We start from the raw sequence: 24,691 nt of genomic DNA on the forward strand, positions 1-24,691 counted from the left end.
CTGGATAATGGAAAGGTTGAACACCCATTAACCCAAGCCAACAAAATGGGTTGGCTGAGAAATTCTAGCAGGTCTCATGTGACTCTTCCCTCTAACTGCAGCTCTGCGGTATCTGCTATTGTAATAATTAAAATCCTCCCGGTAGATCAATACTGGAATCTCTTTATGGGAAGTGCCCTGATGGAAATGTCTCAAGGAAACTGGGGCTGTGGAACTCTGAAAAATTCATTTTTTTTATCTGACAATTATCACCACACTGCAGACTAATTCAACAGTGCACCCCTCTCACTCTGCTTTGAATGCACTGGAGATTGACATCTAAAAAAACCTAACATCTCATTTTAACAAATAAAGGCACTATTTCCACATACAGTTTGGAATTATCAGCAATCATGAAACCAGACAAAAAATTAATATACATTAAGCACTTCATCTTCTGATGGCTTCCTCTGAGTCTCAGTTATCGCAGCCTTCTCCTCATTTCCTCTCTTTGTATCTTCCTGTATTGATCTCTGCCTTTTCATCTCTTGAAAAAAGGGGAAAGACATGTAAAATTATTATAAAGCTTGATATTTATGTATTGAAATGTGGACTTACATTATCAGGTTTTCATATATTTATTGTTAAATATTATTAAATCTTAAGATGGGAAAACAGGTTTTATATTTTCTCCTACCTGGTCTGCTCTCCACGTATTGACTGAAAGACTGAAGCTGAGTTTTTCTGACGGTAGAGTCCTTGCTGAACACAACGGGATTTCTAAACCGTTCTGCTGCTTTTTGTAACCGCTCAGCACGATGTTCCTCTGTTCCATTCTGCTAGGGGAAAAACCAGACACACAACAGTTTCTTTTGTTTACAAACGGGAAGACGCGCATTCGAAAGGTACGTTTCGCTGAGGGGACAGGACGCAGCTTTTGCAAAGAGGATTTCACAACTTGGGCTGTGGTTGATATAGGATGAAAGTATCAGCTGCGAAAAAAAAGAGAAGAGTGATTAACGTTTCCTTTTCTTTTTTTTTTTTGTTTTCTTTAATATGTGGTGGCAACAACTGGCTTTTTGCTATGTGGGCACCCTCCTGCAGGACACTCTACTTACTTAAAAGCCAGACCTATTCATTGTGACTGGCATTTGCCAGCAATGCCGATTTTAAATGAAAAATCACTTCTTTGCAACTTTGATTTGCCAAGCGCTGCGCGTGCTGCTGCCAAGTAGCAGCGTCTCTACCCCTGAACATGATCTGTATCATTTTAAAAGCGTGTTGCCTTTAGCCTGTCTCCCTGCCCGGTAAAGAAATCTGTCGTTTTCTGTAGTCCCACAGACTTGTATGACAAGAAGAACTCGTTTCTAATTTTATGCCCATTGAGATAAACCACTAATGCTGGATGAAGGCTAAAAGGTAGGATTATAATACTACCCCACTGAACTGCATTTCATCAGCTATAACTTTCCAAAGCCAGATTTGTAAGTAAGCCCTTTACAGCTAAGGAAACTACAATTATCTTTTCCAGGGCTTCCTATGTTAATACTGGTAACAAATTCAAATGATTCTATCAACACGAAATATCCCAGAAGACTGAGCCACTGCAGTGTGTGGAAACTGCAGATACCGAGGTGCTGTGTACCAAACAAATATTTCATTTTATACCTAATCTTTTATTATTTTTATTAAGTGTTTTGAAAGTAAATAGGGAAAGGCTAAGATGCATGACTAATAGCTAAGCCTGCTGAATGCTGAAACTGGTTATCAAAAGCTACCAAGACTTTGCCCTTCCTCTGCATTGAGACAATTGGTAATGAGGGAGTTCTCCAATGGCCTATTCTCTAGCCTCAAGGAGGCCGGGGATACACAATCCCCAAGGGAAGGTAACAGTTTATCCTTTTCCACAAACACAGAATGCCTCATTTATAAACGTGTAAACTGTATTTTATTAAAAACCAAATCCACCTCAATGCCAAGAGCTCCATGAGAACAGATGGACACCATATATTCCTTATAATACCGCTTACCAACTCTTCCTTGGAAAGACACACACAGAGATAAACTGTTAAGTTGCACCTTTTGTGGGAGTACCTTGAAAAAAAAGAAAAAATCAACTCCTTCACTTTTTATAAAGAGAGATACCATTTTCGCCAGGTTAGGTGATACCAAATTACTCCAAGAGGTGGCCTGTGTGTTATTTGCCGAATTTAGCTTCAAAAAGTATTGCTCATATCCCCTGGATGACTTTTCAGCTGCATTAATTGGGTGGTTATGATTCTGGTTAAATAAAAGGTGGTTTCCTGTTATTAGCACAACAACCATCTGACAGCCTAAACCAGAGTCTTTACCAAAATAAACAAACATGACTAATTTTTTAGGCCTGGCAACATGCTAAAATATCAGTGTGATTAGCCAGTAAATCCCATTTTAAGAAACCTTTTTATGACTGGGGACTTCTGCCACTTTACAAATGTATTCCTCTAAGCCCACTAATTCAGTTAGCCTTTTCAATCCATTGTACTATTCTTGGGCCAGCTTCATTTTGCATTAAATCCACTGCAGAAAGCTAAATTGAACGCAAAAATCAGACTTGATCCAGGCTTCCTTTTGTTCAAAGATAGAGACCGAAAGTCCTCTGCTGCTGCCACACACTTTCATCACCAATTTATAGGAACCGACAGTGTAAGGGAAAAGCAATGAAAGTCATTGTTTTGGGACTTCAAAGCATCTCTGTATCTGGGGAAGGAAATCCTTTCAGTCAGCAGTGCTTTCCCCCCAGACTGCAGGTGGGTGAAAAGTTATACCCAACTGGAAGTGCCCCAGAGCCATACGGATATTAATGACATACAGGGACTATTTTAAAAAAAATATAATGGTAAGAACACAAGGGGTCTAATTAAGAAAATGAAACGGAAAATTGATTAGTGTGCAGTTTATGCTGAAGTGGTGAACATTAAGAATAGGCAAAATGACTGCATACACCGCATGCTCGCATCTATTTTTCTCAGAAGCACTCATTGTCAAGCACCCAAGTATGTATGTCTTTAAAGTGAACCACAGCTTAATTGTAATGGAGAAAAAACAGAGGGTCAGGCTTGGGAGTGAAGCAAATCACTGAGAAGCCAAGCCTGATCCCATTGAAGTCGGAGAGAGTCTCGCTGCTGATTGCACCAGCAGCAGGATGGAGCCCGTGCTGCATTTCTGATTTAAGTGACAACCTGAGCAGTCAGAATTGAGAGATGCAGAGATGCTGCTTACATCTGTTAGCGTTACGCCAATGACAACTATCAAGACATAAAAAAAAAAAAAGGAAAACGTGTTGTTTAATCAACAGGAAAACCCCCGGTGCACTGCAAACTATGCAACTGCGCTGCCATGAAGATTTTCTGTGTTTCTTACTGTGAAGGATTTCATAAGAAATCATTTTCCTCCTCACAAAGTACAAACCTGAAATCGGAACACACAGGTACTGAGACAAAAGCATTAATCAAAACTTACCTTAATGTCTTGCTCTGAGCTATCAGTTACAGCTTTCTGAGCAGCACTGGAGAGTGAATTTGCCACCTGTGGCTGAGCTTCTAGGAGCTTCTTCAGCTTCAAATCCACCAACTTACTGTTTTGTTCTGCTAAATATGCAAATACCACATACAACAGAGTGAGATGCATTTAAATGCAGAGTGCTACAACAATGTAGCAATTTAAAAGGTAGATTTAATTCATTTGCTACTGTTTCAAACTAAAAAAGTAAAAACTAGAAGGAAAATTATTTCCTTCATGATTTGGATTGGTGTAGATTTGTGTAACGTACATAGATAATGCCTAAGTTTTCTCAAAAAAAATATATGTAGCACTCAGCTGAGCAAGTAAATGTGCTTGAAGACAGCAGATGAAAAAAACACAGAAAGTGACAATGTTTACTTTAAGTTACTCCCAGCCTGTGCACACCTATACTTTGGTTTAAAAACACACTTAATGAGCCATTTATTTTAAGATGACATATAACAACTTATCACATATTCTAAGTACTGATAACCCCTCAAGTTTATGACCTACTAATTCATCCTAAGGCTCCTTGGCACAGCTTCTCAATGTCAAAATTTCAGTAACAAGAGACAGCTTTCTAGTAATATTTCACTGTGATTTCCAGAATACGTTGATGCTGCAAGAGCCGCAAAACACTTTGTAACTGCATTGAAGGGACAGATTCAAAGTCTGCCGAAGCCCCAAAATTTTTTTCATCAGATTTGCAACCTGGATCAGAACCCAAAGAAATAAGAGTGGAGACTTTTACCTCCCAATAACGCTCATTCTGTAAGTGACCATTGACTATATGAATTTGTAACACACCTACACACACAGTTACCTATACATACACACATAATAAGGAGAAAGGTGTTAATAACAAACCACAGCACAGATCTATGGAGCTAACCCTGGGGAGGAAAGCAGAACAACGCTGGTGCAGAAGGCCCCAGACATACTCTACATGCAGCACCACACGAGAAATTGTCCCTGAAACAGAGCAAATGCAGCATCACCTGTGTACATTATGCACGTACATCTGGGCCTTGGGTCAAACACAGAGAAATAAGCAGTTGCTATGTTTTTCTACAGGCACAGCCTGAGTTTTTCACTGCAGGCTGGTAACTTCTAGCTGGTGTGGGAAGTGAAGCCACGACTGTTTTGTCATGCAGCTCCTTCCAAGGTTTGGAGCACTCTGATTCATATTAGCCAAAATATTTTTGGCATGCTGGCAATCAAATGATGCCTGCCTCCAGCAGCAACAGGCTGGGTTGGGTTATGATGAAGGATAGTTTTCCTTTCCTTTGGCACACCCAGTCAGGTTGTCCTTAATTGAGGCTCACATGTAAGTACATGCACATTCTCGTAGGTTTATACATAAACATCACGTAATAACTATGATATAAGAGGTTCACATTTTATCAGATACATTCACAGCAGCGTTAGGGTAGCAGTGCTGACAAATACAGACAGATGCAATATTTAAACCAAACAATTGGCAGTAAAAATAAAAAAAAATATGTTTTCTCTTTTTGGGAGAGATGGGAGACACTAAGATTCAGCAGGGGACAAATTAACATGGTCATAATGATCCCAAACGTGATCTGTCCTCAATAGCTTTGCATCTGGATGCTCCCAGGAGATTCAGACTTCATTAGAACTTGGTATGAATTGAAATTCTGGAATTCTGAACACAGAATCCCACCAAAACCTGTGTACACTTATTTCTATCACAGCATTAGACTGCTTTCTGTACTACTGCCCATTCCCTTCCTTATTCGTTTGTCTGTCTCTGGCTACTGTGCAACTGAACTGCAAAATGATGTCTCAGGTTTTTTCTAGAATGTCTTCCCATGGTGGAGAGGAAGGATTGGGTAATGCATTTGTATCCCTGAGAAGGTATCTCTCAAGGAAAAAGCCCACAGAAATAAACGTTGGTAAGTCACTGGGGCTATGTGACAGGAATATACATCTACCGGTTTTCTAGAACGAACGAGTATTTATTGGAAAATTATTTGACAGGATTTTGCTTTAAATCAGCTTAATTCATATGCTAGAAACACTACATGTATTTTCTTATCTGTCTGGAAATCTTCAAATAAAAAAAATAAAGAACATGATTCAAATCTTTCGCCTTTAACAAAGACTAGAAAGTGCTACATACACGTCGTTGGTTTACTTTACAAAGGGCAAACACTAAATGATGTGTTTCTATTTAATATATCATGGGTTAAGCACTTGGGTCAAGCTGGCATGGTCAGAACCAAGTCAGAGGATGCTGTAAGAAGTTCTCTCTAGTACTGCCTTTATCCCGATGCTGTCCTGTGCTTGCCACACTTCTCTGGGCTTGAGCTGTCTTGTAGGAAGCAGAAATGCCCTGGCAGAGAAGCACACCACATCACAAAGAGGCCCGTGGCACTCCCCAGGGTTGCTGGTAACAGGCAGACTTGTACAGCAAACAACCTGCTTCAGCAACTCTCTGCAAGCAGAGCAGTCCCTTACTGATGGGCAATTGCCTTTGCGACCTTGAAGATCTAGCTTCTTTTAAAATAAGCATCTCCCTTGTAAGATCCTGACATATTCATCATCATATTTACCATCCGAACTCCAGTTTTACTTGATCATTTTTGACAGGGGAAATAACACTGTTATGACTTATTACTTGACCAGCATGTGATATGGTCACACAAGCACTTCTATAAGAATATGAATGTTTTTAAAATGTCTTATTAAAAATCTATTAACTTGAACTTCGTAAAGTAAATAGGACTAACTCTGTTCAAATTTATACCTCCATGTCCCCACTGGAGCAACAAGGTATAAATACAGGAACCGGTTCGCAGGAAGGAACCAGTGGGATACCAAGCCTACAGGGAAACAGAGACACAGGTTTGCTCTTCTTCACTGAGCAGATGGGCCAAGTGTCAGTGCAGAGAGCGCCTTGCTTTGCTGGGACAATCCAGGCAGGGTGACTTCAGGTGGCTCTGCTTTACAAATCTGGCCTGAGGTCCCCTTCCCCATCAAACAGCACGAGGCATTTATATCTGCTGTTGTTGGAAATAATGATTTTGCTGCTGATTTTAAAATTCAACTAAACATGAATGCAAAATATTCAAAAGGAATAAGCATTAGGGTTTAAATGACCTGAAAAGGTACAAAGGAATAAAGCTATGACAGAAAGCACATCAGTACTTATATGATGATGGAGCGTTAGTCATGCAAAATACACAAAATAGCCATTATTTAAATTACCCGTTGAATCAAGGTCATTTTCTAGGTTAGTAAGCTCATCTCCACCTCCAGTAACAGAGCATTCAGGAACCTCCTCGTTAGTATCTATCTCAATATTATCATCATCCTCATCCTCATCTGTAGGAACATACAGCATTAAGGTTAGTATTTTCTTATGTACATGTACCACATCACTAAAAAAAAAAAGAATGCTTTAGAGAACAAGCTGAGTTGTGATAAAACTGAAAATAATTAAATAAGTCTGGAAGGAGATTTCACTCTGTCCACTCATGGACTTATCTTTAAACTGATGCAATTCAATATACACACAGGGGGCTCTGCTGGAAACTCCTGCTACAATAAAGATAGAATCCAGGCTCCACAGTGGCTGTTCTCTGCGCTGAATCTCTGGCTAACTCTGAAAAGCACACATGCTTCTCCTTATAATTCGAGTCAAAACAATTTCCCCTAGGCTCCCAGTTCTCTAGAATGCAGAATGGGTGCTGAAGCCAGCATATGGCAGGTTTGGATGGGTCTCGCCAGCAGAAGGACCGGGGAGCTACAGTCTCTTGAGAAAGGCAGCAGCTCTGGGTACAGAGTTCCCAGCTTGGTGAGACTTGCTACTTCTTCCTTTGCACAATATATTACAGACCAGTGACCAATGTACCTTGCTTAGGTGTTAGCGTCTCGTCCTGCTTTTGATACAAGGGGGAAAAGTATCCCCTGGAACATCATGCTTAGCAAGAGCTGATCTCAGGTGTAGCAAGAGCACACGCACAGATTGTTGGCTTGCTGCACCACTTTGAATCAGCATTGTTTGTAAGCTACATATATTTTAAATAAAATAATTGTAATTATACTTTTTTTAATGGGATCTTCCTACCAAGTTTCTCAGTGCAGCTTATGAATATCACTTGTAAATGAGCCCCATAATGTTTTATGAAGTAGGCAATTATTATAATTACAATTATGATGATGTAGGTAAATTATGGCACAGAAAGAGTAAGTAACCTGAGGAAGATCAAATAGCAAGTGCTGAATTGTGAAGAGATTCCAAAAAAAATCCTGACTCACATTTTCAATACGAATATATAATGAAATTAAAGTCCATAAAAGCTAGATTAGTACTTTCAAAGCATGTAGTTGCATTGTATTTACTCACTTTTAAGTCTCATATCAAATGCTATCTACACTTGTTCAGATTTATGCAAACATTTTTTTCCCATGTATGTATGCTTGTGTGTAAAAATGACAAAAAAGAGAAGGCTGAAGTGTGTCTGGGAAAAAAAGTCACATATAGCAACTAAAGGAACTTCAACGTACTTCACGACAGGAAAAAAATACTAATTATAATTAGAGGACATTGGTACATTCAAACACCATCTAAACAAAAATGATCCTAAACATAGTACCAAGATGCCATAATCCCAAATGCCAGAAGTTTGGGGAACTTGAAATGGATCAGGATTGGTGCTGATCACTCATCACCTGTCTTTTAAATACACTAAACCTCATCGCCAGCCCTCAAGTTTGCACTTCAGGTCCACACTGCTGACATGAAGGTCACACAGTTGTTTCTTTTCTTTACCTCTTTCATCTCCACAGTCCCTACCATTCCCATTTTAGGAGCCTGTAGACTTTTTTATATCTGCTACTCTTTTCTAACCAGCTGCTCACTCAATTCCTCTGTGATTCATCGACACCTTTTGCAGACCTCTGCCAATTCAGGGTAAGGCTCTCGCTGTGACAAACAGGAGCAAAGAAGTTTCCATTTGAGTGTCTTACTCAACATCTGCTGCATGTATGATGGAGCAGCAGCCTGTGAAGTAGGACCACTCCATCTCAGCTGACCACCATGACTTCCGTGGGCTCCTGTCCACTAATTCTTAATGGTCTCTGGAAGAATCAGCTTTCTTCCAAACTGCTCCAGCTTGAGCCAGATGGATGGTGAAGAACATCTCTCCCCAGTCAAACCAGGATCTGCGAACAGGCCTGGGACCTGACAGATGGTGCTTCATGTATACAACCGGGTGGGCAGAAACACTCAGGACTCTCCGTGATATTCTTTCTGTTCCCACTTAACTTCACACAGATGGCTCTGTGATCTGGACTCTAGTTGTTTCAGGCAGCACAGAGGTAAGTGAACGAGGTAGAAGGGCACGGCGTGATCATGATGAAGTAAAGGATGGTGTAAAAAGCAGACTGAAGAGAAGACAGAGAATAGTAAAGCAGCAACAGCAACTATTTTGAAGTTTTGAATTTTCTTCTAAGCATCTCTACTTTTTCTAATGAGGAGCTCATTCTTACATGATTTTAAATCCTTCATGAAGGTGTCAGAGAAATTCAGTGGCGCTCAGGCCATGGTACTCTCAAAATGCATCCTGGAGCTCACGGTGGCACACTGAAAGTGTGACCAGGGTAACAGCAGCAAAGGGCCATGGACACTTGGAAGAAGTGGAAGAGAAAGAAAGAGGGACACTGCCACAGCAGAGGGAAACCAAATCCACCTTGAGGCAGGCAATGACTTTCCAAAGCACCCAAAGAAGTCAGCTCACAAGGTCAGCTCACAACTACCAGTTATCCAGCAGGATGCTGGATGTGTCAAAACAATCTAAACAAGATGACAGGGTTTAAGACTGCCAGATACTAAGGGAATGCTTATATTAGATTATTTGATTTTCTTTAATTTAATATAGTGAGATGAGATCAGAGGCACTGTCTTTGACACCACCATTTTAGGTAACAAAAGAGATGGGAATGTCGAAGACACTAGTTCCTAGTGTCAGATAATGACCTGACCTAGTATTTAATTTAAAGCTGGCAGGCTTTGACTGAATATGATTATCAGGACATTTACACTTTATTAAAAAAAAAAAAAATTCAATAAAAGCGTTCATATGAAGTAATGTCAGAAATTTTCAAATATCTTTCAAAATCTACAGATTCCTTGTTTTAAACTATGCTAGGGTTTTTTTCCAGTCCAGTGTTCTTCCAGAGCATTAAAAAGGGAAATGTGTTTAGGAAGCATGTTACAACAAGATTTTGCAATTATAAATGATAAAAGGAACAACATGACGAAGAGATAACAGATATCTTCTATGAAAAGAACAAATTACTAGTGTGAAAAACTTAAAGGACTTGGTCTAGAACCAGGGCACATATTTAGAAGAGTACTAAAGAACTGCTTCCTCGAAAAGTATGTAAATGTGGATCCTAGAAAGACAGCAAAACTTTACTATGTCATGAAGAAACTAACAAAATTAAAGGATTAAGTCAACAGCTAAACAGCACTGACTGTTACCTACACAGCCTGGACTGCAGAAAGCGAAATAATAATCTTTTGGAACCAAATGGAAACACCAGAATATTGGTGGGAAAAAGATCCAGAGGCATTTTATAGCCCATATGTCTTACTATTCAGATTGGGCTCAGGCTTAACTTGTGGTTAAACTGATACTCTCCTGACTTGGTTTAAACTTGTCCACATGTGAAGAAGTTGCAGCAGACCACACTAATTTCTAGACAAAATTAAAAAGGAACAGCTTTCATAGAGAGGTAAAAGCATTGACGGGGGTTGGATCACATTAATGTGAGAAGCATAGGTAAGCTGCCACTGGAGTTGCATCAACAGTACTTGCACCTTAGGGAAGGTGCCTCCAGGATTGTCTCCGGGAAATCCTTCAAGCTTGTGGTTATTCAGATATTTAGTTTATTTACTTTCAGGTACAGAGTTCACTTTAAGGCTACAGGATGTGACAGAAGCACCTTAACAGTAATAGAGGAAGCAAAGGAGAGGAATGGAAGAAATGCAGAGTCGAAATACTGGTTTGGTGTATCAGAAATCAGATACCAGGACAAGAAAGTGCAGCAGTAACTGCCAAATATTGCCTGCTAAAAATATTAAAGTGAGGACTTAACACTGTTTTATCAATCGGAGACTAAACATGATGAGTAAGCCTGAGCTACCACGTACATTCCCCCCAAATCATTGCCTCAGAAGTAAAATCTGTAAAGTACCCTGAAAACTTTAAACATACAAGTGCAATGCAACGCCAGCTGGCTCTCTATGGTAAGTTTTTTAACTGCAGTACACCTTTCCAGATTTTGTTATTAATTCCAAAATTTCTGAAAACTTTTTTTGTCTTGCAATACATTTGGATGCTGCTGCTTCTGTGTTTTTCCCTCCCTGCTCATCTAACATCTCTTTTCTGTGTTGTTCATGTGTTCATTCTCTTCGCCTCCCCCAGTTTTGCATATTTTTGGCACTTTTTCCACCAAAGCCTCTTTACACTATGCTTGTCTTACCCCCTATCCTCTCCATTGTCCCCTCCCTCCACCACCTACTCACCACCTCCAGATCTGAGCCACATCCTCACAAAGACATCATCTCAAATAATAGATGAAAACGGGCCAGAGAGTAGAGAAAACACACTACCCAGATCTCAAAAGACTAGATGGGTGTCCCACTGCATGGGGACAATACCTAGATAAGATGTCAATTCCTTTGTCCCATGGCTGCTGGAAAAAGGGAGGATATTTGGATTCCTATCTCGATACTGTCCCCAGACCCATCTCACGGCATCTGCTTATCAGCCTGAAGCTAGTAGGACATCTAATAAATTTGAAGCTGCCATCCCAAACTCTCTGGCAGTTGGCAGGAAGAAGTATTTTCTGTCTCACATGCCAAATAACCTACGAAAAAGACTGGATTTCGTAGCAAAGGATGCTGCTTATCCAGGAAACTTTCAACTTGCCATAGGCATTCGAGTTTTTCAGACCATGATTAAATAAAGCCTTTTAACAGAGAATGTAGCACCACTGCCAAAACATGAAACTTCCTAATGAGCATACAGAAACATTGAAAGAGATCACATTTTCACCTACAATAGCGAGCAAGAAGATAGTCTTTAAAAACTCCAAAATCCTAAAGCTGAAATGTCACTTTTATCTGGAATAACTGAATTGAAAGAGAAGAAAATGATATGGTACATTCCCTTTTTGGAAATTAAAGCATAGCAGTCAATGCAGAAGAAGAGATTGCTGAAGCATAATGGACAAGCGAGCTTGGAAGACATAAGACATTACTATAAGGTTGTCTTGAGTATTGTATAGGGAATACAGGACTACACACAGAAAAAACCCTACTACATGTGAATGCAGTCAGGGGCAATATTCAGAATCCAGTTGTTAAGAAGGAGACTGTCCACTAAATCCTAATTTTTGGTGGAAATAAAAAAACCTAAAAAGACTAAACCCAGAAATACTTATAATTTATTTGTTTAATAAAGTGTCGGTGCTGTTTCACAGAACTACTCCATTTTAGAAGAATGAATTCCTGGAGTGGAGACCTAATGTGGCACCTGACCTTACCAGCAATGTGGTAGAAGTATGTGGAAGATGTGCCATAACAAAAGCTTTTTGAGAATAAGTAGAAGAAAATGCTATAAAATGCACATTGATGTGAAAAGAACAAAGAGGAATAAAAGGAGAGAGAGAATGAAAACTGGAAGTGTAAGAGAAGTTCAAATAGCTTGGCTGAACTACTGTATGAACAAAGAAAAATCAAGGTAGGACATATAAGCCAAGAAGAGAACTCAAAGCACACACAAAAGTAGAAAGCAGTGACGTTGTTATACTGGATAAACCCCAACAGGTACAGTGGTAATAACTTTATAAACAAGCAGTCATCAGTACTGATACTGTCTTCTCCTTCAATAACATTAAACTCTCTGTGTGCATATGCAATCTATATATAAATACTTTGGGTTTGGTTTTGGTTTTTTTTAATATATATGTGCAGCTACCTCTGAGACAGATTATAAACTGAATGAAGAGTCGGAAAAGCAATGGCAAAATTCAGAGGAAAATATGAACAGGGAAGGCCACATGCCAGAAAGCAGCATATTGGAATATTTAGCAACATTACAAGTGAGTCACTGTGACAAAACAATGTAGCTACTATCCAGCTGAGCACTCGGAATATACCCAGAAAATACACTTTACTTGGAGGGGAGAGATGGCAGGAACAGCTATGTACAGGCACAACAAAACAGTGAGGAGGAAGTAATTAAAATAATGTAGGATGGGGAGTCATAAATTGCAAAGAGGGATGAAGAACACCATAGTCTACTTAACATACAAGTACTGTGCCATTTGGCTCAGCCTTAGTCCCTCCCCATCAAGGATTATTTTCCCTGTTTTATCAGGAAAGAGAGTTATGTTGACAAGCTTGGTTTACTGGGCAAAGAGAGGAAAACGGAAGACCAGACCCAAAGGGAGACATACAACTGCTTTTCTATTTGGTGTTAAATTGAACAGAAATGTAGGGTGCAATAAGACTATACTTAAATATGTATGCATATAAAACACACGTAGTAGAGAAGTAAAAAATGTTGTTGGTGAGTCTACGCACACTGTGAACGTAAAGCTGGGTTTGCCTGACCCGTTGGCTTACAATTACCTGTTAGTATGAGAAACATAGTTTCCCCTTAGAATACGTAGAAGACACTAAAAGAGCAAGAAACTTGTATTAAAATGTGTGCTCAGCACCCACTGGAGTTTGAGTGACACTACATTACTCCAGCTCATAGCACTGGCAGGTATACAAATTTTAATGACATTTCAAAGTCAGTTTAATAACATTATAGCAATATTACAACTCAAAACGTGTAAAGGCAAGTGGTATGACAAAGACTGATATTTAAAATCAAAAGGTTGCTGCCCCCACCTCCCATGGGCTGCCTTTAAAATTTTCTTCCCAATCAGTCTTTTGAACTCATCTAATACAAAATAAAGTTTCTTAAGTATTTCTAATGTTGTTTTCCCCAAAAATTATGTCTGTGCACCTATATAAAAACATATATTGAAGAGATTTGAACCAACAATCATAAAATTCTAAAAAACTGTAGGTAATGACAGCTCTGTAAATAATGGGCCAATATGAGCTACTCCTTCATGTAACATCTTTTTCTTTCAATCACACACATGCTTTTCTTTTAATTGTTGGAAATTAAGTGACACAATGCTGATTTAGGAAACATATCGATGGCCAGGTCTTTTGATATGTGCACCTGATGAGCAACAATGTTTTGAAGTGTGAATAAAAGTGATAGCCAAAAAGGTCTCTGGTTTCCAGGTTGCCAGAGGAATAAGATACAAGGTTCCTCAGCTCACCTCCAGATGCCTTTGACCTTTCTTTCAACTTTTCTGCAGCCATTTCACCGTAGCTAGGAAGTTCTGACATCTTCACTCCAGATCGAGCTTCTGCTATTAGCTGACGAGCTCTCTCTCTCAGCTGCCGACGCCGCTCTTCATCTTGCTGCTAAGATATATTGAACAGTTGCCAACTCAGTAATTGACAGAAATGCAATTTCATTCTCAATCTGATCATCATGATAGTAACTGGTTTACAGCATGGTGCTTGGCCCACACTATAAATAGGATGCTGGATATCAGTTGGGTGTCACACTACAATTTTTAAAAACATCTATGAACCAGACTTTTTTTTAAAGCATTCCCCAAATTATTAACACATTAGAAACCTAATTATTTGGAATTTAAAGCATTTATAAATTATGTTTTATAAAAATACCTTGATGAAAATTCTCAGACACTTTTGTCTCAAAGTAATAACTACAAAAAGTTTCACCGTGGCTACAAAAATGGTTTTACTAAATTCCATTACTTGAGTAATATTCTCTCATAAAACTGAGAAGCCAGATGTTGCTCTCTGTTACTCCAGTCACGAAGCTGACTTCAAAGTGTGAAGTGACATTGAATCTGAGGCATGGAAAGGAATCTAATCCTTCGGCTTCAATGCATACAACTTTTTTTTAAAAAAAAAAAAACAACACCAACAAACTAATGAAAGAACAGACGCCAGAGCAGACTTTGCATTGCTTTAAAACATCCTACTAGTGGGGCTTTGGTCAGCAATTAAAGAGATCCTATTGGAACCATCCCAGATAGTGCTGTCCCACTAAAGCTTGTAACTGTCTTAGAACCATGATAATATTTCAGTGATGTAAATGAGCAAAGTTCTACAGCATGAAATTTCGGAAGACTAACCCACCATACTAAAAAAGTATTAACAAAAAGAGGCGTTTAAACATATCTGTAAGAATCCATTAAACCATAAGGGAAACAATTTCAGTTTTCCCCTTAAAAAAATATTATTTTTTTCAAAGCTAGGACTGGTTTTCCCCTCCCCTCAATATTAGAAACAGTCATAAGTGCAACAAAGTCAGCGTTGGCTTTAAGTCAAATCTGCCGACAAGTTCATATTACTGACATAACGACCAGCATAAAACCCAGGTACAGACAGCTGACCTGAACGAAGTGGAATATAACAAACTGCCTAATTTTGGAGAGCCGTCCTGGCAGCCTTCCCACCAACCCAGAAACGGAGCATCCCATACCTGCAGATGCTTGTGAGAGCTGCTGCTAAGTGCTATTTAGTTCAAGCAATCATTAATAAAACAAGCGCAAAATACTAATTAGGTACATTTTATCCATTTCCATGTAAATTGTTTGTTTGTAGCTATTTACTCAGCATTGTTCTTGGCACAATAGAAAAAATGCAAATGAGTGAATCAGAATGCAGCCCTAATGGGACTTTCTGTTTATAACCATTAGCCCAGAGGTGTGCTGTAATTTAATCCTCAAGCAGCAAGATTTAGCCTCATTAACAGCTTGCATGGGCAGGTTACAACTCATAAAACCCTACAGTAAACAAAGTATATGGACACAGCACAATATCTTGTCTCTGAGTGACAGAACCCTGATTCCCTATCAGATTGCCTTGATTTACTTTTCTCCTAATGTCCTTCCCCTGGAAAGACAATTCTGCCTGGGCCCTGCAAGGCAGAGGGATGGCACATTGGCTTTGTTTGCTTTCTCACCCTTTAACTTCCCAGAAGGCACAAAGCAACAGTTCTATCAAAAACTTATTTGGTAAAGTACACATTAGAAAGGCAACTGGAAAGCTTCCCCCCCCCCGCTCCTATGCATTATAATAGATCAATTTAATTTAATTTCTAGCCAGCCAACTGACACAGCAACCGGTTTTATTTCAACCCGTGTTATTCGGTAACATTAATTACATTGAATTTTACATGAAATAAAACTGCTCAAATCTCTACTCTTTGCAATTCGTGGGATATAGGAATTTGTGGGTTTGATTTAAATTACTTTTAAGAAGGAATATGCAAAATTTATATTAAGATTCCCATGTGGTTTAACGTCAAACAATTTAATCTGCTATAGCCCACGTAGTTTAAAATAAGGCCAGTTACACGTTTGTGACAAATGTGCTCTAAACTGAGCAGACTGATTTCCCCCCTCTCCTTTTCTCCCCTCCTCCTGAAAGAATTTGTTTCCTGAATTATTAGCATAGTCATTAACATCCCGGGGATCTCCAAGCAAACACAGATTATTGTGGCCTGTGTTTGTGCTGATTAAGCCAATCATCACCAGCAGATAAGACAAAAACCAGCCTAGTTCTTGCTTAAATTCAATTCAGGTATTTGAACCCTTGGTTACTGAGCTTGGCAGAGGAAACACTGGTGGAAGGAGCAATGAAACTGAGAGCAGAAAAGTAGGTAGATTAAGTTTTAAGGTACAGAACTATTATTAAACAGCAAATCAATCCCCTAGATTTTGGAAAGGAAAGCGCTCAGGGGATGTATGAAGGCATGAACAGAGATACTAAAAAAAAAAAGAGAGAGACACAAAGAGAAGCTCTGCACCAAGAAAGGACCACGCAATCACACATGCAGTGATTTTTTTTCCTGTACAGTTGAAAACTCAGTAAAATCTTTCACCCTCTGATGTGAACCTGACACGCCAAAGAGACATTAAAGTTTGCTCTGTTATTCTCCCCCAATTACTTTGTAACGGTCTAAAGATCTGCCATGCGGATGCACAGCAAGGAAAACTTCACCATTTAAGGACAAACTCTTCAAGAATAAGTAATGTAATTCCTTGTTTCCCTCCTCTAAAAATGTATTGGTATGCAATTTTTATATTTCACAGTTCACCGACATCTCAGCAAGCTTTCTTCCACTGCTTCAATGGTGCTACTTTTAATTTTATCCTCCTTAGTCCTAGTAATTAAAGTGATCAGCAGTGGCATCCCAACGGCTTTGACACAGCTACAACCCCCTAGCAGACTCTGGCTTTTAAGGGGATGGGGAAGAAAAAAAGGATGGGAGTTTCATTTCACTGGAACAAGAAAATCAAGCTTCTCCAATTCTCAACTTTATCCAATTGTTCTTTCAGCAGCCTTTGGATCTTAAGAAACAAATAAAAATGGCTGCCATTAGGGGGTCCTTTTTGTACTCGTCGCAGACAGCAATGACTGACATTACTTTGGCCAAAAATGATGCCATGGATTTGGGAAGGTGAATTCGAATGTGAAACACTGGCGGGGCAGTTTCCGAGATGATTACCCAGCCAGCGATGTCACTCGGTGGCAGCAGAAGCCAAGAGCTGAGCAACTCAGTAAAATAGTGAGAGCAGTGGAGTCTTGCAGTGAAAAAAACCCAATCAAACAAACCACAACCACCCCCATAAAACCCATCTCTAAGTCACTAAAAATTCTGCAATCTTCTCGCATTTTCAAAAAGAAACCTCTGCCAGTGATTTTCAGTTGTCATTTGGCAGAATTTTGGGAGGATCCAAACTGAGTTAACACCAGAATTCTGATAACGTGTTACTCTCTCCCTCCAAAAAAATCATAATCCTGTGAGCTGCATTTATTTGCTGTTTAAAAAAGACAATTCTTTACTGTGCACACAGACTGGGGGAAAAAAAAGTGGCAAATTAGTGATACTCCATAGCAACAAAATTAAACCAGGATTGTACCTACGAGGGGGAACGATTCCCATAGCTGTAGGTTTCAAAATTGTCCGTGGTCTGCCCCAAGTGCACAATACATCTAAGAGAAAGAACTTTACTGCCACCTCTTTCATCATTAGACAGGAAGAACGGCTCTGTTATTAGCCATTCAGAAAGAAAAAGACTTCTGTGCTTGTCCAGAGGCAAGGATTACCAAAATGTACCTATTCAGTTAGTAGAGAGACAGAATAAAAAAAAATTAAAAAAAAAAATATTACATGAGCTTTAAAGGTTTGGGCAGGCTGGGTTTTACTGTGACCTTGATCGGCTCTTGTTTGAGTAAATAGGATTTGGGATGAAACATTAAAACTGTTTAGAAGATCTTTTCAAACCATTTCAAACTTTTCTTATGTTGGTTCATAATATAACCAGACATGCTTGTAAATGGCCACACCTGCTCATTTCTCTGGGGATGGCCTGATCTCTGCCTTTTCTAACAAAGAAAGGACGGGAGAAAAAAAAAAAAATCAGCCTTTCTTGTTGCAAACCAGAGTGGAAAGTCAAAATCTTTCTCAAGTTTGTCCCATCTGGTCAGATTAAATCTTTGATCACCCTGGGGACCACATTTATGTTTGGGCTCTACTACTGTTTCAGAATGGCTCAAAATACACAGGTAGCAGCAAAATACGAATTGCTAAGCAGAAAACACTCAACGTAAACCAAAGCGCACTGGCTTTGGATTTCGGCAGCTAGTCAGATTATAGGAAGTGGTCAGCAAAGAGAGATATAAACATCTTAGATATTTTCTGCCTTCTGCCTGGTCTCTGTATCAGCTGCCTTAGTACCAGTAAACTACATGTAGCTTGAAAATATTTTTTCATGAATGCGTATCACAGAAAGTATCAAATCACTTGTCATAAAGAAGCAACTACTGGCTTACAATCTACGGCACTAATGGACCAATGAGACAAGACAGAACGAAAACAGAAGTGGCCTGAAGTCTACAACTAGAAGAACCACAAACAACGTCTTAACAAAGCTGTCCCCTTTAAGAAAAAAACACCCCCAAAATTCACAATAAGATGGGGTTGCACAGATGTAAAATGGAAAACAACTCTTTAAACCTAGGGTGTATTTTTAAAGAAATGTTAGCCAGAAATTTTCATTTCTTTTTTTAATATAATCTATGTTGTTCTGGAAAACCTACAATTCACTTGGTACAGTGTTTCTGGTGTGAAGAATGCTGGCTGTAGAAAAACAACCATTGTTAATTTAATTCCTCGTGTCGTTGTGAAATTGAGAAACTCTTAGTTTGCTGAATGAAAAAAAAAATATATATTTGATAAAAAGAATGGCTGACTAAGTAAGTATCACCTTGTGCTACATCCAAGGCCTCTTGCTGGTTGTCTGGCTGCTCTTTTGTAGGCAAAAAGGAGCTGAACGCTCTCTGGCTCCTTAGATCTGGCCCAACAAATGCACTGCCAGTCATGCACATGGATCCAGCTTAAAACCCAGTGTGAGCCTAAAAGAAGCTAGTCAAACTGGCACCTACTCATGCAGAAGGAGATAGATTTGTCATGACAGGCTGATTATTCAATGTAAAGAAACAGTTTAGCTTTTCTAATCTGGTACAAATACATCTTGCTCAGAGAAAAAAGTAAAAGGTCTAACAGTTCAAGTATTTAAAGTAAAGAAACCAACAAAAAAATTGTAACGTCAAAGTGAACCATAGGTATTTGTGCTAGAGCATTCTGAAAAACAGCCCTGCAGTTCTATTCAGATAAATAAGATTTAACCCGTTTAACCCTTTAGGAGCTGCACATCTATGTGACGATCAAGGCGAGCATTTCTATTTCACACTGCACTTGGCTCTACGGCAAGTTTTTAAGGACAGGCTGAAATATCTCATTCCAAATACACTTTCTGTTTTCTTTCTCTTCTCGCTTGCCTGAACCGACATTAAGAGTGAGGCGCTCTGCCAGTGAACAATGTGAGGGCAGCCCTGCCTACCGACGGGGCTCCCAAGACAGATCATCGAGAAAGTCGATCTAAACCAAAAGCAGTGACAAAGCCCTCCGCTAACTTCCTCCCTGGAATTTTCTCTGCTTAGACAAGTTTGTGCTCTCCCTCATCTGGGAAGTATAATTAAGGACAACAATCACCTAAGGCGTAGGGATCCAGAAGCTTGTTATGCCTGTCACCATGATTGTCAATGCCATTGGTAATGTACCCACAAACAAGGTTTCAAGCACGCAGGCTGAGAAATATGCTGAAATAGTGCCACCATCCAGACAGGGCATAATGTCCCATCCCAAATCAATAGGTCTAAAGATGGTATTTTCAGTGCTTTTCAACAGCTGAGTTACAGACAGAAGTTAAAGAAGCTGCTTACTCACTGTAGGAGTCAACATTTGTCGAGCTCCACTTAAGGGATTTTCTCTTGTGTAAACTTGACTTTATAATTTAAAAGAAAAAAAAAAAAAGAAAAAAGAAAAAAAAAGTGCTATTATGAAACAAAGACTTTTGGCAAATGTATGGGATGTGTAAGCCAGAGAGCAGCATCTTTCAGACTGCCATCCTGGGAAGCTTCCTTCTCCAGCAGGCAACCCTGCACCGAGGGAGGAGGACATGCCCTCCTGAGGAATGCTCTCGGTTCACTCCCTGCTGAACAAAACGGGGCGGGCTGCAGGGCGCCTCTGAAAGTTGGTTCCCCCCCCCTCCCCCTTAACTTTCGGGGGAGGGTGGCGGGATCCCAGTCTACTCATGTGTGATGAGAATGTGAAGAACAAGTGCAAACCCTATGCCTCCCTGGATCCTATTTTGCTGGGGTTTTTTTTTGAAAATGTCCTGCAAACTGCTGGCAGCTTTTTTTAATGGAAAATACCAATCGCCTAGGATCTATACCTAGCCTTTTGCCAATAATGAGAAAACTTCACCTTCTGTCCCCAGCAATTCTTAGGAAATCTTTTGCTGTTATTCCTACAAATCCAATTACAGATTGTTGAGTAGCTAGTGGAGTAAGCTTATTGAGGAGTGTCACATCACTAAGTCGTGCGTATGTGTTTCAGTTTGTAATGTGGTCTGAGCCGCTGTAGAGGTGTCAACTTAAAATGCAAGTAAGTAGCAGAACAGGGCTAATCCCAGCCACTACTCCCCTGCAGCCAAATTGTAGCGCAATGAATGACAGTGGAAATGCAAAGATGCCACTGTGCTTATCACACACAGCCAGATGGTGGACCTGGATCAATGCACACATGCCACGATCAATGCATTTGATAAAGAATTAAGAAGAAAACTGTACATGTTATCAAAGAACTTGTACATGGCATAATTATGATTCTGCATGTGCTTACTGATGATATTGGAGACTCAGAGGCAGGTGATAATGAAACTGATAGGAAGAAATAGCTTAAAGGCTACAGCATATGGCCTCAGCACTAAGAAATCTTGTCAAATAGTTCAGAAAGCTTTTTTTAACTGTTATTACAGGCTGCTCGTAGTGCAAGCTGATGGCAACGTTTTAATTTTTTTTTTTTTTTGTAAAATCTGAAATGTCAAAAAGTTACAAAAGCTATACTTTTCAAAATGGTTCAGAAAATAATTAAGACACTATTGTGTTTTAAACATGGCCAAAAAACCTTACACGTAGAGCAAGCATTCACAATCTTCAGGGCTGGTGTTGGTTGGGCATTTTTTTAATATATAATTCCATGTTCCCTGAATAAATGTATTTAGACTTTAAGGTGGCTTGTGGCAGTTTAAGGAATGTATCTGGGTAGCAATTTGCATTTGGCACGCCAATTTCTACAGATACAGTTTCCATGTTATTTCTCATCAAATGTAGAGTATTTCCCTGTTACTGTTAATGCTCTGTCAGCTGCATTACAGACACCTTGGATGTGAAAGAAGGTAATTAAAAATGTGTGGAAAATAAAGTCTCAAGTAATAAAAAAGCATATACATTTATAATGTATAAAAGGTACCCAAAATACAAATTCTCATGCTCCAGTTGATAGATGAGCTGTCTAATCAACGCTTGGACGTAACTTAAGTGCTCTCATTAGTGTGAAGACCTTCAGGCTAAATAAGACTAAATCCCTTAAAAATTGCTTCTGCAATAGAAAAATCCCCCTTACCATTTTCCTCTGCCTAAATCATATCAATTAAAAAGAGAGAGGGGGAGGGAAGGAAAGCGAGCACCATTTTCACATGACTTTGTTTTAACTGACACTCAAAAAACTATCTTCTGAATCCAATTTAAAATGTTTCAGCAAAAAAAATTCATTAGCAATCAAAGAAAAAAAAATGCTGAGTTTAGTTTCTCTTTAAACATGCATCTTTAATCAGCGCTAAGGCATATAATGCCCATTGAATCCTTTAACTTTTTTTTTTTCAACCCCCAATATTTAATCAACATTGCAGTTCTACATTAAATTATAAAATTTATCAAAACGAGCCTCCAGAAGAGCAAAACGTATATTTTATTTGCAGAGGGCTGAGGAGGGACACCGCCCCCCCCCCAACCCCCGAATTTCAATTTGTCTTGACAAACCATTGGGTATTAAATTCTAAAGGCATGCAGAGTGCATAAAGAACTGATGGCTTGATTAGCTCTTGTGGTGCAATTGAAGGAGCTGTCTCTCTCCCCGCTTCTCCATTTTGAGAAACACTTTGATCTCTGTTCAAGTCAATTCATGAACATCAACTGACAAGACTGCATGAAACACCCCAATGGTTAGGCCCAAACTCGTAGCAAACTATTTGGTTTCATTAAGGCTTCAGGAGAAGTGACCAGTGACAGTCCTTTCATTCAGAAGCCAACAGGCAAGTGACTATTTAAACTTTAATGTGCACAACGTACTGCTGAAGACCGCTACACCTATAGTCAGTCACTCAAGTATGAATGCCTTTACCTACTATTTTGTGACATGTGAACTACTAACTGCAGCTGCAGTCTCATTAATGCATTCACCCAGATTTGTTTGTGGGACTAAAGAGATGATTCGCAGTATTTCTGGCAGGAGAAATGACTGTATCATCAAAGGAAGGTAGAACAGCAGGTGCTATACAAAAGATAGCAATTAAAAAAAAAAGATTCTGTTTTTAAATGCAGTAATTTACTAAACATTTGTATGAACGTAACAGAAATATCATCCATTCTGGCTGAAAATATAAAAGATCTTGAATCACATCACCCACAAAACGCAGGGTATCGGTCTGGTTTCGAGCTTTGCTACAGTAAACTCTTCACACATCACTTTTCCCCTTTTTTAGTTGCCCTCTCCAAAGAGTCCCACTTCAAAGAGTTCATTTTTGCACCAGTTCCTGTCAATGCAGGTCAGAAACACTAAAGTGGAAAGTGGCTGCAGTGCCGTGGCACAAAGAGTCTCTGCGGCTGAAATCAAACAAAGCCCAATTAAACTAATCATAACGTCCCAGTGAACACAAGGAAGCTCACCTGGTATTTCTGGACTTCTTGTGTGAATTCCCAACTCTACTCGGTACTTGGTACTATAATTACCCTGACCAAAATACTGTGAAATTACTGCTCTGATCTACTAATGGCTGCAAAAAATCAAGCCGTTGTGGTTTCATGCCAAGGGGCCGTAGCAAGGTGGCGCAATGCTTTCTGACAGAGACGACAACTTCTAAAAACTCAAAAGGGAAAATTAACGGGATGTGGTTTATGTTGCCAAGGACTGTTCATTAATTACCAATTTAATCACTGCTGGAGGCATGACATTACAAAAATCTGGCTGAAAGTTCTAATAGATTATGAAGACCACCTAAGAAGAGTGACCAAGAAATGTACAAAACAATTAATACTGTTTCACTGCTATCAAAGACACTCAGATTATTTTACATCAAGTGAAGCAAAAGAATTAGTAGCTTCACAGTGCCACCACTAGGAACTGTAAATACAATGGCACACAATTAGTAATGCACATGTGACTTTTCGTTCAAGGCATATATCCTTGGGAAAGCCAGAACATGATAAGGAGAACAAAAGAAACATTTTTAAATGAAATGAATAAAGATTTTAACTCTACCCTTGTGCATGCTGAGCAATAACAGAATAGGCAATGCAAAATACAGCTCTAAGTAATGGCGATATCATCCTGGGATTCACAACAGCGTGTACTGAACATCCACACAGAAAACGTCCACAGTTATTAGCAGAGATAGAAAAAGAGCATTCCAGATACTAAGAAACCTGGGTCTCACTTCATACACAAAGGGAGAGCTCTGAAACACTGAGAGCTTTTTTTGCTAATATTTACAAATGGATAGAAGATGCTTAAGAGTTTGAACTAATGTTGTTCAGATGATCTTTAAAATGTAGTTAATAAATTGACAGCCTGTTTCCTGTGAGCGTGCAAGTTAAGTGTTATGGCTGCAGACTACGCAGCACCTTGAATTTACATCCACATAATAAATAATCGCGTATTTATATATTTGGGCCAGATGCTTAAATGGTATAAATAGATACAGCTTATGGAAATTACAGTAATAAAATTCAGCTGAGAATCTCAAGCATTTATATCTAAAACTCAAACTGTGTAACATTTGTTTTGCATTATCAAAGGTTACACTTTATTCATGAAATCCCTCCTGGTACAAAACTGACAGTGCATACTAATTCTTCTTAGAAATGAGTTTACTTGCACTAATTGATTTATTTCCCCAGCTATGTCTGGGAGTCGTCTATAGCAGTATTTTTGTACAGTGAAATAGCACAACTTCATAGTAAGAAAGTGCTTAAATAGATCAAATATGAAGTCAAAAGATATAAAACCTTCTTGGAAAGTTACAGATTATTTTTATTTTTCATGTATTGAGCAATGTTAAATAAAACAACTTGTTTGTTCTTGCCATCAAGGAAATGTGCTCAGGCTATCTCAACCTTAGCATGTTGTTATAAAGAACTAAATATCAGTTCGGTTGTGGTTTTGAAGTGGTCAGTCAGCAGGTCTAACCATCATTTAAAGAAAAGTATATAATTAAAACAGTTATAAAACTTGGAATGCTCATGAAATGTAAATACTATACAGCATAGTCTTATCAGCTTAAACCATATTTAACCACTTTCTAGTGCCATACAGACAAGACATATAAATGA

General features: G+C 39.1%; 1 protein-coding gene across 11 annotated transcripts in view; it reads right to left on the reverse strand.

The window, feature by feature from the left end:
* EHBP1 (EH domain binding protein 1) overlaps window positions 1–24,691 on the reverse strand; it is a 224,063-nt gene that overhangs the window by 38,946 nt on the left and 160,426 nt on the right. For 3 of the 11 annotated variants that reach the window (XM_086460873.1, XM_086460877.1, XM_086460870.1), the window contains 5 exons: window positions 13,909–14,056; window positions 6,757–6,873; window positions 3,481–3,605; window positions 677–815; window positions 420–526 (listed from right to left, as the gene is read on the reverse strand). In XM_086460873.1, the coding sequence (XP_086316999.1) occupies window positions 420–526; window positions 677–815; window positions 3,481–3,605; window positions 6,757–6,873; window positions 13,909–14,056 (636 nt within the window). Of the gene's footprint in view, window positions 1–419; window positions 527–676; window positions 819–3,480; window positions 3,609–6,756; window positions 6,874–13,908; window positions 14,057–24,691 lie in introns of all 11 variants that reach the window. The other 8 variants (XM_086460878.1, XM_086460875.1, XM_086460874.1 and 5 more) reach the window with 5 other exon arrangements.

The sequence above is a fragment of the Leptosomus discolor genome, chromosome 2 (assembly GCF_034619465.1).
Source record: "Leptosomus discolor isolate bLepDis1 chromosome 2, bLepDis1.hap2, whole genome shotgun sequence".
Classification (NCBI taxonomy): Eukaryota; Metazoa; Chordata; class Aves; order Leptosomiformes; family Leptosomidae; genus Leptosomus; species Leptosomus discolor.